Source organism: Sitophilus oryzae, unplaced genomic scaffold, assembly GCF_002938485.1.
Source record: "Sitophilus oryzae breed Bouriz unplaced genomic scaffold, Soryzae_2.0 scaffold_1720_pilon_pilon, whole genome shotgun sequence".
In the NCBI taxonomy this organism is placed as follows: domain Eukaryota; kingdom Metazoa; phylum Arthropoda; class Insecta; order Coleoptera; family Curculionidae; genus Sitophilus; species Sitophilus oryzae.
In genome coordinates this window covers 349853-367092 of record NW_022146414.1, presented here as the reverse complement: position 1 = coordinate 367092, position 17240 = coordinate 349853, and the positions used below count along the sequence as shown (strand labels likewise).

Here is a 17240-nt window from a genome sequence, read left to right as displayed (position 1 = left end):
TTTTCTTTAAATTTCGTTAACAAGAATGATAGGGATAGTTTATTTCAACCCCTTCCACTCATTTTAAAAAAGTAAAAAAATTACCTGAAAGTGTGTTTTCATAACAGTAATGCTTCCATAAAATTTCATTAGTCTATCTCTTTTCGTTTTCAAGATAAAAAATAAAAACATTATTTTTCCGCCATCTTTGTACCGCGATATCTCCCCAATGGTTGACTTTTGACCCAACGTTTATAAAGCAAACTACCCCCTAAAGTTTTTCGCATTTGTTTTGAAACACCCTGTTATAATGTTATATACCTAAAATTAATAGTTTCTGTAATATTTAAATTTGTTTAAACAAATGTCAGATTGCAGTGTGATAAAAAATTGTCAGTAATGGCATTGTTTCTGAAGTTGGAAAACCAAAATTTGGTAGGAGAATTTAATAGAGATATAGAAAAAGACTTATGTAAGGATATTTTAGTTAGATGCTACAGGGTGTTCAAAATATATTTATGAATTTCAACTAATTAAAATTAAAAAAATTCAAATTTTTTAAATGGTACACCCTATATATTATCATTTTTTCTGATAGATTTTACAAAACTCTTCAACTTTTGTTAAGTATATCATATACCTATTTTTAATAGTTTGCGATTTATTCCAATTTTTTATATATATACAATTACGCTATAACATCATAGTTACCATGACAAAAAGTAATAATTATCAAAATGTCTTGTCTGTTAAGCAAGTTAAGAACAAAATTTGAATTTTAGTTTAATATGTTGTAATAAGTATAAATTGTAGAGATAATAGAATAGTTACAGATTTTCCTGAAATGAATTAGTCAATGTGACTGATATACACGAACAAGCCAAGAAAAACATATTTTTTGGTTCAGTACTATATTAAATTATATAGTGCTTTGCTAAGTAGTATAAGAATAGATGTAAATTATCTAGAAAATATCTTCAGTGTGTAATGGGACGGTTTCACGGCAGTAGTAATATTGGCTTTACCAAATGAATTATAAACCAGAATTACTACGAGAAAAAAACTTTACTGTATGTCGAAAAAAAATCCTATATTAGTAGTCTTCAACAATTAGATAATCTAGTATTACCTTAATCCGTGGCTATTCGCCCCGACGCGCGACGGAAAGTCCAAGTGCCCTCTTTCATAACATGGAAATACACCAAGAAATTCACGACTGCGATTTTAGTTTATTTAAGTAAAGTTAATTAATTTCAACTAATACTAGCAATTTGTAACTAATTATTAAGCTACTTGTTAAAGATAAGTAATAAATAGTTTGTTTTGTCATGGCAACTATGATTTTATAGGGTAATTGTAATAAAAATATGGGTAAAAATAGAAAAAATTGGAATAAATCGCAAACTGTTAAAACAGGTATATGACATACTTAATAAAAGTTGAAGAGTTTTGTAAAATCTATCAGAAAAAATGATAATATTTAGGGTGTCCCATTTAAAAAATTTGAGATTTTTTAATTTTTAGTAGTTGAAATTCATAAATATATATTGAACACCTTGTATCATTTAACTAAAATATCTTTATATATATCTTTTTTTTCATCTCTATAAAACTCTCCTACCAAATTTTGGTACTCCAACTTCAGCAACAATGGCACCACTGACAATTTTTTACCACACTGAAATTTAACATTTGTTTAAACAAATTGAAATATTACAAAAACTATTAATTTTACGTATATAACGTTATATATAAAAAAGTTATGGAATTTTACGCAGAATATAGAAATAAAATAAAAAATAGTGTGTTGCATTTAAAAAAACATATGTTTTATCCGCCACACTTTTTAGGAGCACCTTGTATACTCTATAATAATTTTAAAATGTGTATCTTAACCTTCCCTACAACTTTTATATTTAATTTTTTTTTGTAAACCTCGAAACAAATGAGATAATGGACTTTACTCTATCGTTGACTCACCTTGTACAGATTTTCTCAATCTGAAGAAGAATCGACAGTATAACACATTTTATGTCAGTGTATTAGCAAATGGTAAGCCGTTGACAAAAAGCTACATGGTAGGTTCAGTTTCCAAGTTACCAGACTTTTTGAAAAATGATAGGACTGCAGAATAACCTAGAGATTAGAAGAGGGCCACAGTAGATCTGAAAGTGTCTTGTGAAACAGATTGATAGCTACCTGGCATTACCAGTAACTCTGTAACGTTAACATTACATACTAAGTTTCAAATTTGTCATTGTTTCACATTCCATGTAGGCATAATTTTATAATTTCGAATATAGATGAACATAATATCCTAATAATACAGTACATTCACCATCATTTCAGGTTAACAAGATTGGTATTGGTAAAGGAAGGCACTAATGAAACTTATACCTATGTCATAGCAATGCACCATTTCGAAATACAATCATTAAGAAAATTGACTACCAAAGATCATCATCGAAGCAAGAGAACCATGAAGAAACTGCATTGCTCTTCATCATTTACTATAAAGAAATCAGTGGCAACATTAGAACTTTGGAGAGAACAACAAAAATAAAACAGAATTAGTTGATTAATCGGAAATTAATTTGGAAATTAATTAATTTCCATAGCAGACCTACAAGACATACAGGGAGTTCCAATATTCCGTGGATATAGAACAACTACGTATTTTTTGAATCAAAATAAGTTAATTGAACATTAGAGGTCATCATTTAAAAATAAACCGGAATATTAATTAATTTAAAATTTATAATCTTTTTGTGAAGGTTATTGTCAAATATAATTTGCGATACTAAGATAAAATTTCATTAATTTCTTAAATTAGATTATTAGGGCATAATAAATTTTATGCACCTCCACAGCTTGATGTGACAAAAAAGATTTTTTGGAAGTGGCAGTTTTGGAAAAATATTTTTTTCCTCAAAAAAAAATGCACGATGGCGTTTTTTACAAGAAACAAAAGATGTAGTAGATACTAAAAGGACCATTTTACGAAAAAAAAATCGGTTGTCGGTTGAGTTGGAAAATATTTATACTTAAATTTATGTAGAGGTGGGGATAGTTTTCGTCCTACCTGTACTTTTTTTTGATATTTGTGAAAGTTTAAATTTAAAGCTCTTAGCAAAACATAGACACTCAAAATCTCATTCAATTTGGAATAACAGTTATTAAAATATCTCAGTGTTTAACGAACAAACGAAGCACTATAAAGGTAAATTGTGTCAAATAAACTTATTTTGATTACAAAATTCATAGTAGTTCTATGTCCAGGGAATATTGGGACACCCTGTATTTGTTTTCTTAGTTTCTATTATTTGAATAATCTTTAAATTGATCATATCAATCTTAATCAGATTTGTAAATGCCTATAGCATCAAACTTTCTTTATTTTTTGCCTTTGAATACATAGAAAATTATTTGGATATTACGACTTGACCGTAATTACGATGACCATTTTGAGAGTGCGCAAGAAAGTGTCGATTTATATAATAAACACTTCTGAATCGTTCGCTTTAAATAAACCAACCAGTTCAATGCCACGTAATTTTAAAAATACTTTTTCTTATATGGTCAAACTATTATAACAACCATTATTTATTTTCCAAAATGCAAGAAATATGTGTCAAAAAATGTCAAAAAAGTTGACATATGATATGTCATCCTATTCAGAATGCCATTTTCTACCAAATAAACTAAAAAATAACCTCGAGAATACCATTCAAAAATCAAACCATGTCATTTCTGGTGAAACAGGAAGTGACCGAAACTCAATGAATACGTCAAATATAATGTAAAAGACCGTTTGTTTCAACTAGTTGTAGTATTCTATCGTATCTTCTGAAAGTAAAACTTTGACAATAAGGTTCATAATGTAAAAAGGAATAATTAAATGAACTGTCGACTGCGATTTATCTACTAAGAACTGCGAATAGGAACTGATCGTTAGATAGCTCCTATCTTGGAACTGAATGATGAGAACTGTTTTTCAGTTTCTTAGATAATTCCTAAGACTACAAAATAGCCAGAGGCATACAATACGATTTTAATATTCTCAAAATTAATGTTCAGAGTAGGCGACAATTCTTCGGGAAAAAGGCTGTGGTTCAGAAGATATATTTATACATGAGTACACTCGGACATGACCAAACAAAATCTATATAATTTTACGATAGGAATTTCCCATCGACTGATAATAAGTAACCTTAAAACTTCTCAAAGTATAAAAAAAACTCCATCTTTAGGTTGAGCAATTTTTCTTTTTTTTAACTTTTCTGTTGTTTTCATAAAAATATTTTTCTACTAAAAAATAAAACTTGTTGTATAATAACAATTAAAAAATTAGGTACGGCAGATTTTTTTTTTTTTTTTTTTTTTTTTTTTTTTTTTAAATCATTATTTTCTTCTCGACACAAAGCTTATCTTTTGGAACAGTCAGGTTTATAGCTTTAAAGATTTACTTTCGTATTAATTTGAAAGTACACAGAGAACATATTATTAAAAAAATAAATAGCATTGTTTCCAATAGTTTTATTTAACTGTATTTTCTCTATTATTGTTTAAATCTTATTTTTAATTTATATACTGGGTGCCTCTCAAAATTGGCTCGTCCCTATAACTTTTTTTATTTTTTAATAAAATGATTTGGCATGTTGAATATGACATAACAGATTGACACGGTTCATTGATTTCCGTCACTTCGTTTCCACCGAAAATGACTACAATTATTGATTTTTGATACGTCAATCGATTCTGATTTATGTCATATACTAAATACCATTAATGTAATTTTTTTTATATGAAAAAGTTATAGGGCGAGCCACTTTTCAAGAACACCCGGTAGATGCAGCTGTAGCCACGTGATGGAACGGACAAACATTTCCTTTTAGCTTTTATATCTGTCTGGATAATTTAATAACAGAAGATAATCAAGATAGACCCCACTTAAATATTATCTATAAGTTGTCTACAATTATTTTTAAAACACAAAACCTGTATCATGGACCATAAATTTCAATTAGTTTGGAATCACTGAACCAAATGCGTCATTAATCTTATAATCCGATAGAAACTAATTTATTAGTGAAACTTTCGAGTCTTGACAGTGTTTTTATACAGGGTGAGTCTTAAATAAGTGCAAATATTTTCAGGGGTGGTAGATCTCGATAAAAGAAACATATTTTCACTTTACCGCTTTTCAAATCCAAAATAATCGAGTTGTTTTACTTTCAAAATTTCAAAAAAAAAATTACTAAAATTTTCAGAACCACAAAATTTTCTTTCTTGTATAATGTACATGTATCTATTATGTTGCCGTATTAGCAAAAAAATAATTTTTTTAACTAAAAACTAAAAAAAATTGCAAAAAAAATCTAAATTCGAAAATACTACCCCTAAAAATATTTGCACTTATTTAAGATTCACCCTGTATATACAAGGCGTAATGTAAATAAAATACCGGGTGCGTCTCAAAAATCGCTCATCCCTATAACTTTATTTTTTGGTCACTTCATGTTTCAGTGGAAATGACTACAATTATTGATTTTTATTTTATGACGCTCTCGGTATATTTTTACTTTATTCGATAGAAAATGACACTCTGAATAGAATGACATAATCATATGTCAACTTTTGAAATCTAATGGAAATTTGTTACATTTGACAATACGGCGCCGTACCACTCAGTACCCGCATCAATCGACGTCTCTTAGTCGATGCCTGACGGGCAAATGCGTAAGTTGCACAGTTCCGAAATTACGTGGCGTTGGGGTCAAATCTGACCCCAATATACCAGTTGTGTTATTATTTCTGTTTAAAAATGTCGCGCAAATTTTTAACTGATAAACAACTTGAAGATATTTTCATGAACGATAGTGATTTAGAAGAAGAGCCTAGAACGTTGGCAGATTTAGAAGACTCAGACAGTGATCTGTCTGATGCTGAAAGCGAACACACAAACCACGACACTGAATCTGAACAAGAGTTTTCAGATGGAGAAAATATTCAAGGTAACTCGGATGATTCACTGTCTGGTGACGAATCCAATCAAGGAACCTCTTCATATTTTATTTACTATGGAAAAAATAGATATAAATGGTTTACAAATCCCCCAAAACGTGATCGCCGAACTCCAGCCCATAATATAGTTACCCATCTTGATGATGACTTATTGGATGCCTTATTGACAGATGTTGTCAATAAGGAATCCAATAAACCAGAAATAAACGGATTTTACAACTCTACAAAATCAGGTGTAGACCGTTTAGATCAAAAGTGTGCAAGCTATTCTTGTAGCAGAAGAAGTCGCAGGTGGCCTCTAACAATTTTTTTTGCCATAATCGACAGTAAAATGCCGTATATAGTATATAGCTGCGTAATCCTGTATATTGCGTAATCCTGCGTAATCCTGTATATAGCTGCGAATTTGGAAACAAGATGACCCGAAAAAAATTTAACACATTACTGTGAAAAGCTCTGATACAAGAACGGCTTTCATTGAATATATCCAGGGAGATGAAAAGCATGATAAGAAAAGTTCTTGGGATAGCAGAACAAGGTCAACCGGACGCCACTAATTTGCAGCCTCCTCCAAAAAGAATGAGATGCTTTCTGTGCCCTCGATCCAAAGATAGAATGACTCCAATGACGTGTTCAAAATGTAGAAAACCCATCTGCAAGCAACATGCTGAACAGAGGTTTGTCTGTAAAGCCTGCACCACAGCATTGGAAATGTAAGAGAGAACGTCACTGTCATTTTTTTTACCGACATTCTAATTAGGTTTTTCTTTATTACAGGTGGTCTGATGAAGACTAAAGAACCGATAGCCAAGCCATTTGAAACAAGAAATATGTTCTTTTGAGTTTTTTTTTATTATTAAACATTATTTCAAAGCTTTATTTTCTTGTATTTCATTAATGCTTATATTTTTATTATTTTAAGAAAATACATATTTTTACGATACTACAACTGTTTTTATAGCGTTAATAAATTAGCTTACTTCTCCCCAAACAGATCATCGGTTTTCCTTCTTATATCATTACAAAATTCAAATACCTACAACCCCGACATACAAGTAACGTTATAAAAAAGTGCATACCAGTTAAGGGTTAAATTTCAATCTAGAGAGCTATGCATGTTAAACACTAATTTTTGAAAATAAAAAAAAAAAAAACGTAAATTAAATTAAGTATTTTAATAAAAAAAAAAAACTTTTTTTCAAATGGAACAAGGGTGGCTCGTTAGCATATTTGAAATAAGCATTTTTCTACGAATAATTTGGTACTACGCACTTAGTATTTGGAGTAAAATTGTGTGATGAACCATACAATTTCGAATAAACCATATGCGAAAATTTCAAAAGTTGAAACTTGATATGTCATTCTATTCAGAATGTCATTTATCGACTAGCAACGAAAAATAATTGAAAAAAAAAAAAAAAAAAAAAAAAGTTATAGTAATTTCCAGTAAACAGGAAAAGATTCAAAAAACAATTGAATACGTAAATTAATCCAAATTTATTATTTAAAAAAAAAAAAAAAAAAAAAATGTTTTTTATGTGAAAAAATAAAAAAGTTATAGGGGTGAGCCACTTTTGAGAATTTCAATTTTATGTACGAAAAATTCAGCAGTTGATTGCTTCTTAAAAATAAATTTAGGTTTTTATATAAATTTTTTTGTGTGCTGTTCCCCTACAATATGTGCATGGTTGCTTAAACTTAAGTGGATTAAAATAAAAAAATACCCACTTATTTCAAACAGGTCGCTGGAGAAAATTGGGATGTAATTGTGTATGTCAGTAATAAATCGGGTTTTAGGTAGAATTTTCACTTGGTTAAATCTCAATGTCCTAATAGCGGTCATTGGTTATATCACATACCTACAGAGTGTTCAAACAGCTATCATCTTGCAATATTTAATAGCGATGGGAACTATCGAATGAATTATACTATCGAATGGTTACTGAATGAATGATTTCAACTATCGAATGGTTTTATTCGAATAAAACCGTTCAATCATTCATTCACGGCGCTCAAAGCATATGTGACAACCTCGCGGTGCGACGAAATGGTTATCGCTGAGCCACGAATTATCGACGTTTTTCGTAAATGAAATTTAGTATTCGGTTGATTTTTGTGTGCGTCAGTGCATTAGTTTTCCAAATTTTATAACTGCCGTATAAATACTGTGCTATTTTTTATATTATTAAAATATTTAAAATAGTAGTTTTTTAATTTTATTTAATGACGATTGTGTGCATGTGCAGAAAATTTGTGTGGTTTTTCGTAGTCCGATCTTCAATTATTTAATTTTTATATGTGTATATGGTCTATTAATGCAAAATTTAAGTAGCAATTTTAAGAGAGATGAGATGAACTTACACTAATTTTAAAAAATACATATTTGTATTTTAGATGTTTTAATAATATGAATTAGTTGAACTAATAATCATATTTATAATGTGGTTAAGTAAATGAGGTTATCGAACTCAAACTATGGGGCGAAAAAAAATGAAAGCGATAGGTGCCACCCTAAAAAAAAGGTTAATACTGTTTAGAGTTTCTTTGTTTATGCTAATTCTCTTACATGTATTTTTTTTTTTTTTTTTTTTTATTTTTTAAAGTAATGCCAGTAAAAGTAAATATAATTTTTAAAATAGTAATATAAAGCACCTAATATAAATAGATTTAATTTTTTTATTTATATTTTCCTTCCATTACATTGCATGCTTAGAAAATTAATAAATGTTTATATTTCATGATTTTAAAATTTGTTGTTAATATAACAAATTAGTTCTGTAATTATTATTCTTTAAAACCATCGTTGCCAAAAATTTAGAGACTATATTTAAATAGGATCTATTATAAATAATTTTGACATCTAATTTGTTGTTTTATTTTACACATTTAAAATATCCATATTCAATATAAAAATAAATGATTTTAAATTTGTTGTTAATAGTATAACAATTATTATTGTTATTATTAAAACCAGTCTTTGCTTAAAACATTAAATTTTTCCTGGCCATCCAGCTGTCTGTATTATTGTAGTAGATTTCAACAGAATATTAATAAAAAAATGGCAATATATGACATACTATCCCTAACTAACAAAGCCGTAATATTCTTGTTAATATCATATTTAAAATATGGCAACAACGCCCTTCATTATGTATTTTCTGTGTAAATATTAGCACCTCAATAAAAAAAAATAATGTGTCCTTATTTTCTTATCTGACTCGCAAAAAATCAAAGATGCCGGCTTTTTCATAGCATTGCCAACATTGGCACCGACCGCTGTCGGATATCTCGGAAAGAAACCTACGTCGCCGGGCGACAACTAAAATCCAGTTATATTATTTTATTATAATTTTTTTTTTTTTTTTAAATTAATCATAAATGAATGAATTTTGTAAATGAATGGTTTTTGCTGCCGAAATAATATATTTCAAGGCAGATGACGGAATCTATTCGATAATTTTTATTCGAATAGTTTTCAACGAATGTTTTACTAACTATCGAATTATTCGATTGAATTGCAACTATCGAATGTTTCGATAGTATTCATTCGATAGTTCCCACTACTAATATTTAACTATTTTTTATTACATCATTAATTTAATAATCAAAAATAAAGGTTTGTGTATAACAATTAATCTCGAAATTTGTTTATCAAACTTCTTCCTACATAGAGCAGTTAACATAGAAATACAATGCAAGATTAATACAGTTTGGGCTGAAACCTTTGGATTACAATAGCAAAATAAAACACTAAAGCCTGGTTGACACGGCCAAAGTGTACTTGGACTAAGCCAACCGGATGCTGCCATATAAATATCTATACCTTTATACCTATATACTGTCTCACTTTTACGCTGTTTGTAATGGTATCAACGAGGGGTGTCTCACTTGGGTAATAAAAAATGTACACGTACCGCCAAAATATCATGTTTTTTTTTTTTTTTTATAAAAAAAAACTAACAAGACCTGTGTAATTCCAACAGTGAAACACCCCTCGGGTATCAACTAGTAGTGGGAACTATCGAATGAATACTATCGAAACATTCGATAGTTGCAATTCATTCGAATAATTCGATAGCTAGTAAGAAAACATTCGTCGAAAACTATTCGAATAAAAATATCGAATAGATGCGTCATCTGCCTTGAAATATAATAATTCGGCAGCAAAAACCATTCATTTACAAAATTCATCTATTTGTAAAATTCATTTATTCGTCATGATCGACTATAATAAAATATAAACTGATTTTAGTTGTCGCCCGGCGACGTAGGTTTCTTTCCTAGAAACCCGACAGCGGTCGGTGGCAATGCATGAAAAAGCCGGCATCTTGATTTTGAGTCGATAAAGATAAGGACATTATTTTTTTTTATTGTGGTGCTAGTATTTACACAAAAATACATTGGGCGAATCTAAGGTGCTGTATATTCGTATTACTCAGGCTAGCAAAGAATATTATTCTTGGTATTAGCAAAGAATATTATTCTTTGGTATTATAATTAGTTAGGGATAGTATGTTTATATGTTTTGCATTTTTTATTAATATTCTGTTGTTACACTGCAATAATACTTTTATTTTGGATGGTGGAAAATGATGATTTTAATGTTTTTAAAAAAGCAAAAACTGGTTTAATAAATAATAACAGTAATAATTTGTTATACCTATTAACAATTCAAAATTTAAAAATCATTTAATATAAAATATTTTAAGTAGTAGCAAAATATAAATAAACAAATTTTTTTTTTTTAAAATTATTATATTAGATCCTATTTAAAAATAATAGTCCCTAAATTTTTGTGTGGCAACGTTGGTTTATTAACACACATTACAGAACTAATTTGTTATATTAACAACAATTTAAAATCATGTTATAAAACATTTATTTTAAAAAAAAAAAAAAAAAATAGAAGAAAATATAAAATAAAAAATTAGAAATCAAAATAATTATATGTGTATTACTTTTATTACTTTGTATTAGTATTTAAAAAATAATATTTGCTTTTACTGGCATTTACTTTAAAAATAAATATAATATTTCTTCGCAAAAATCTATGTAAGAGAGAATTAGCATAAAACAAAAATGGCCAAATGTTAACTTTTTTTAAATTGGCACGTAAAAACTTTAATCAATCAATTTAATTTTCCTATCCCAAAATTTGAGTTCGATAACCATTTACTAACCACATTACTTAAATATGATTATTAAGTTCAACTAATTCATATTACTAAAACATTAAATACTACAAATACATATGTATTTTTAATTGTAAGTTCACCTTATCTCTCTGCAAAATTGCTACTTCAAAATTTCCCATTAAAAAATAGACCATGTACCGTATAAAATTAAATAATTGAAAGATCGGAAAATCACACAAATTTTCGGAAAAATGTTGACCACCTGCACATGCACACAATCATCAATTTAAAAAACACTACTACTTTAGTATTTTAAATATTTTAATAAACGCAAAAATAGCACAGTATTTAGAAGGCAAGTTATAAAAATTTGGAAGGACTAATAATGCACTGACGCAGACAAAATCAAACGAATACTAAATTTCATTTATAAAAAGCATTCGATAGTCGTGGCTTAACGATAATCATTTAGTCGCACGGCGAGGTTGTCACATATGCTTTAGTATACAAATGAATGAATGATTTTATTCGAATGAAACCATTCGATAGTTGAAATCATTCATTCAGTAACCATTCGATAGTCTAATTCATTCGATAGTTCCCATCGCTAGTATCAACTGCATTATCATAGTCGAGATGGACGGCTTCGTAGCATCCAAGTAAGTTGGTAGCCAGTCTACTTACTTTGTGTTAAAAAGCCTTACAACTCGACTTTGATGAAACAGTCCAAATATACAAGCAGCGTACAAGTGAGAAACAATCAGCATTATTATAAGTACAGTTATATGGCAGTATTCAAGTGTATACTTGGTCTAACTATACATTAACCGTATTATCCTGCCTTTATTTACCAGAAATAAACTAAAATACTTTACTTTTAACACAGAATACGCACTGCGCTAACCATGTTAGCACCATCAACAGATATGTGAAAACATGGTTAGGCAAACGTGATTCCAATGCTGAAAGTAAGGCCTTTTGGTGTATTGTCGTGAATTAGTGTTTTATTTTGCCAGTGCATTAAATCAAAATATTACCGAAACCTGGACATTTAAAACGCGAACCCTGGACATTTAAAACTGACATCATAAGGAAACTGCAGGTCGCACAATGCTCAATGAAACGAAATATGATGGAAATAGCCAAGAGAGAGTGGATACGACAAAAGACCCAGGTAATTGATGTCATCCACAGAGTCAAATTCTTCAAATGGCAATGGGCAGGACACCAGACAAGAAGGACAGGCAACAGATGAACCACAAAAATTAGCAGGGATAACAGCCATAATCGCCATAGTTTGCTATGCCGGGGGCCCGCATAGCCAACAACATTGTCTCCTGAGCATTTTGTTTTTTGGATCATGTCAATACATACCTTGGTTATTTTTTAAGACCAGAATGAATTTGCCACCAACAATTTGCAATTTTTTCAATTATCATTTACTTTTGAAGTTATTTTTCAATATAACAAGGCGGCTTTGGTGATTATTGTGAACTATACATACACTACTATGAACTGCCCATCATGTTCGACGTTTGGCAAATGCTTAGCAGGAGGGTTAGAGGTCGCGAAGCGTTACCAGCTTCATTAAATGAACTTCGCTTGGTCCTTAAAGAAGAATGGGAAAACATAACGCAATATGATATAGGCAGCCTCAATGACAGTATAAACTAGTAGTGGGAAGTATCGAATGAATACTATCGAAACATTCGATAGTTGCAATTCATTCGAATAACTCGATAGTTAGTAAGAAAACATTCGTTGAAAACTATTCGAATAAAAATTATCGAATAGATCCGTCATCTGCCTTGGAATATTGTATTCTAGTAATTCGGCAGCAAAACCATTCATTTATAAATTCATTCATTATGAAATTCATTTATTCGTCAGGATCGATTATAATAAAATATTAACTGACTTTTAGTTGTCGCCCGGCGACGTAGGTTTCTTTTCGAGAAACCCGACAGCGGTCGGTGGCAATGCTAAGAAAGAAGCCGCATCTTTGATTTTTTGCGGAGTCAGATAGATAAGGACACATTATTTTTTTTATTGAGGTGCTAGTATTTACACAGAAAATACATTATGAAGGGCGCTATTGCCATATTTTGGTATTAGCTGATATTAGCAAAGAATATTATTGTTTGGCTTAGTTAATTAGGATGTATGTCTATATATTCTTCTATTTTTTATTAATATCCTGTTGTTACACTGCACAATACTTGTTATTTTGATGTAGGAAATGGATTTTAATGTTTTTAAGCAAAGACTGGTTTAATAAATAATAATAACAGTAATAATTTGTTATACCTATTAACAACAAAATTTAAAATCATTTAATATAACATTTTTTTTAAGTAGTAGTTAAAATATAAACAACAAAATTAGATGTCAAAATATTTAGATCCTTTAAAAATAATATTGTTCATTATTGTTCTTTATTATTTCTATTATATTATTAAATAATAATAATTACAAACTAATTTGTTATATTAACAAATTTTAAAATCATGAAATATAAACATTTATTAATTTTCTAAGCATGCAGTGTAATGGAAGGAAAAATATAAATAGAAAATTAGAAATCAAAATTATTATATAATTAAAAAAAAAAAAAAAAATTTTAAAAATTATATTTACTTTTACTGGCATTTACTTTAAAAAAAATAAATGAAATATTTCTTCGCAAAAACTACATGTAAGAGAATTAGCATAAACAAAAAATACAAACATCGTTAACTTTTCTTTTAAATTACACGTAAAAACTTTCATTTTAATTTTCTTCTCACCCCATAGTTTGAGTTCGATAACCATTTACTTAACTATTAATATGATTATTGTTCCGTTAATTCATATTATTAAAACATCTAAAATACAAATATATTTTAAAATTAATTGTGTTTCTCTCTCTTAAAATTGCTACTTTCTCAAAATTTTATTAAAAATAGACCATATACCATATAAAATTAAATAATTGAAAGATCGGACTACCGAAAACCACACAAATTTTTCAAGGGTACCTTGATCACCTGCACATGCACATAATCGTCAATAAATAAAATTAAAATAACTACTATTTTAGTATTTTAACCATTTTAATAAACGCAAAAAATAGCACAGTATTTATACGGCGAAGTTATAAAAATTTGGAAGAACTAATAATGCACTGACGCATACAAAATCAAACGAATACTAAATTTCATTTATCAAAAGCATTCTATAGTCGTGGCTCAACGATAACCATTTAGTCGCACGGCGAGGTTGTCACATATGCTTTAGTATACAAATGAATGAATGATTTTATTCGAATGAATAAATTCGAAATTCGAAAAAAAAGAAATCATTCATTCATTAACCATTCGATAGTCTAATTCATTCGATAGTTCCCATCGCTAGTATAAACGGACGCATACAGGCAGTTATGGCAGCCAAGGGCAGCAATACTAAGTATTAGGGTATTTTTTACAATTTTTTTTCTGTTTGTATACTTGAGTATTACAGATGTTTTCTTTATATTAATATCGTTAGTTCTGTTATCGTTATTAATGTTTATTAAAATCCTGACTGTATCGTTAGTCTTTACCGTTTTTTTAAATTTAGTATAGATTCGGGTATCCAATGCAGTGTAATATGACGTTACGAAAATAGTCACCAAAACCATCTCGTCATATTAAAGAATTACATCAAAAACTATTGATAGGTAACTGAAAAAATTGCAAATTGATCGTTATCAGTTCATTTCGCTCTTAAAAATTAACCAAAGCATCTATTGACATGAATCGAAAAATAAAATGCTGAGGAGTCATGGTTCTGACCGTAATATTATATTTTAGGAAAATTTACAGACGAAATTATTGCACAGGGTGTTTTAAAATTAGGATTTATTAGGAAAATTAGGAAAAACCCTATAAAAATCATGAAAACAGGGCTAAGAATAACAAAAATATAACACTTTAAATTTGCACTAAAAATTCTCCGTTGCGTTTTTTTTTGCATCTGAGTGTATAAGAAAAATATATTCTTATAGGGCATTTAAAGAGGCTGTCAGGTCTTTGCTGGTTGCGAGGGCATATTATGACGTGGAGGAGTTTTTCGCTGCTTCTTGGTAGATCCGACTTACTTGTTTGGCTGTCGGGAAATATTTTTATTCTGTTCTATTCTATTTTTATTTGCAGATATTTATTTTTAAATTTTAGCTCTCTTTAGCGTATTTCTAAGATTTTTGTATATTTTGTGCTGTCTTGTTTTTTTATTATTTTGATTGATTTGAGCAAACCAAGACATGAGATTTTGCTACAGGTGTTTGACATATCGACCTTATATCTGTTATGGACAGACGGGGCAGTTTTTGAACATTTCTCGCAGAATTCATTAACTCAGTGGAGGTGAAAGATACCCTTTTATAACTGCTAATTATTTTTAATTCTTGTCTAGATTATACGGAAGAATAAGGAACCTTTATTCGCAAATATATCCATAGAATTAGATCCATGGGCTCTAAGTCAGGCAGCCTCGACGGCTAACGGCTGGGATCTTGGTTAGCTATCCAATTATTCTTGAAATTGGCTGCAAAAATTTGCTGATAACTTCAGCGTTCAGAGGCGGTGCGTTGTCTTGCTGGAAAAATATGTTTTCGAGTTCCATTAAGGGCATATCATCAATAAGGGGTCCAAAGCCTACTAATTAAAAGTGGCGAACTTTTAAAAATTCTGTATTTCGAAGGGGATTATAACAAAATATCAAGTGTGCTACATTTTTGGAAAGGTAATTTTAAATTCTTTTCAGTTAATTAAAAATATAGAGGGTGTCCTAAATAAAAAATCAATTTTTCTGTTAATAACTCTTAAATTATTAATGTTAAAAAAGTTATACTTAAACCATTAAATTCTACGTAAAAAGGTGCTTTGGAAATGTTTTCATAGAAATACAACATTTTCCATAACAAAAAAGTTACAGCGATTTGTTAAAAATGCACATTTTTGAAAAACACCCCGTAACTCCGAAACGGTAACAGATATTGATATGCGGTTTTCACCACCATATTTTTGATGAAAATTGAGCTCCAGACACCGATATTAGTTTTCGTCTATCTCTTATAGAAAAGGGTGTTTCCATTTAAAAGCGTCGAATTTGACCCATCCTGTACATGGTACCCAACATGGTTATTTTTTGTCAATAATGACATGTATTGACTATTTCCATTCTAAACATTTTGAGAACGGTTGCTCGTACCGATTTTTACCAAGAGACATTTTTTACGTAAAAAATCAGGGAATTTTTTTTTGACTCAGTAATTTTCTACAGGTACGGACGAAAAGTTATTACTGTTCAAAACAGTTAAAAAATATGTAGGTGGCGCTCGTTACAAGTAGGAGTCATATTGACATCAAAATCAAATTTCTCATGTCAAAAAACTCCCAGATACCAATTTTCATCGATATATTGACGTTACTTCAGAAATTATTTGGAAAAAATAAAAATAAAAATGAAACTTCTACACCCTGTATCTCCGAAACTATGCATTTTGGGACATACATTTATACGTACTATTATACTTATTTTTATGTGCAGAATATGCTGCCGAAGTTTCCGGAATACAGTTCGGACCAGCCTGTATATCATTAGGCCATTTAAAAAAATGGATAAGGCGGGTTTTGCAATTTTGCAAAACAAACAAGAGCATGTCAATATTACATTACCTGCAAAATATAACTTGACATTTTCTCTCCGGTACGAAGAGTTTCCTCTATCTATCAACCAATATCTCTTTCTTCTTGTTTTCGCTTAGAACTTGAACTTGTTCAAAATCGACCGGCGACCTTCCTCGACGACCGACGGATTCGCGCGCGCCACTGTACATAAACACGACACACGTCTCGCGATCTCTTTTAGAAATGCGTTCGACGGGCACAATTTCATCTGGTCGTACCGCGATGCCGGGTCCGATCGCGGAGAGAGATGAGAGAGACCCCTTTCACCTGTTGTTGGTGCCGATGGCGTAGGCCCTGCCCCTAGCATTAAGGCCGAAATCCGAGGAAATTTCGGTAATAGCGCCTTGTGATTAAGTAACGAGTCGGTTTGGAAACGGGGTGTTGACGTTAACGA

General features: G+C 29.9%; 1 protein-coding gene across 1 annotated transcript in view; it reads right to left on the bottom strand.

The window, feature by feature from the left end:
• LOC115881434 overlaps positions 1-17003 on the bottom strand; it is a 38482-nt gene extending 21479 nt beyond the window's left edge. The window contains exon 1 of the mRNA XM_030898906.1: positions 16835-17003. Within this exon, the coding sequence (XP_030754766.1) occupies positions 16835-16855 (21 nt within the window). The 5' untranslated portion in view covers positions 16856-17003. The remainder of the gene's footprint in view (positions 1-16834) is intronic.
• Positions 17004-17240: the final 237 nt, after the last annotated feature.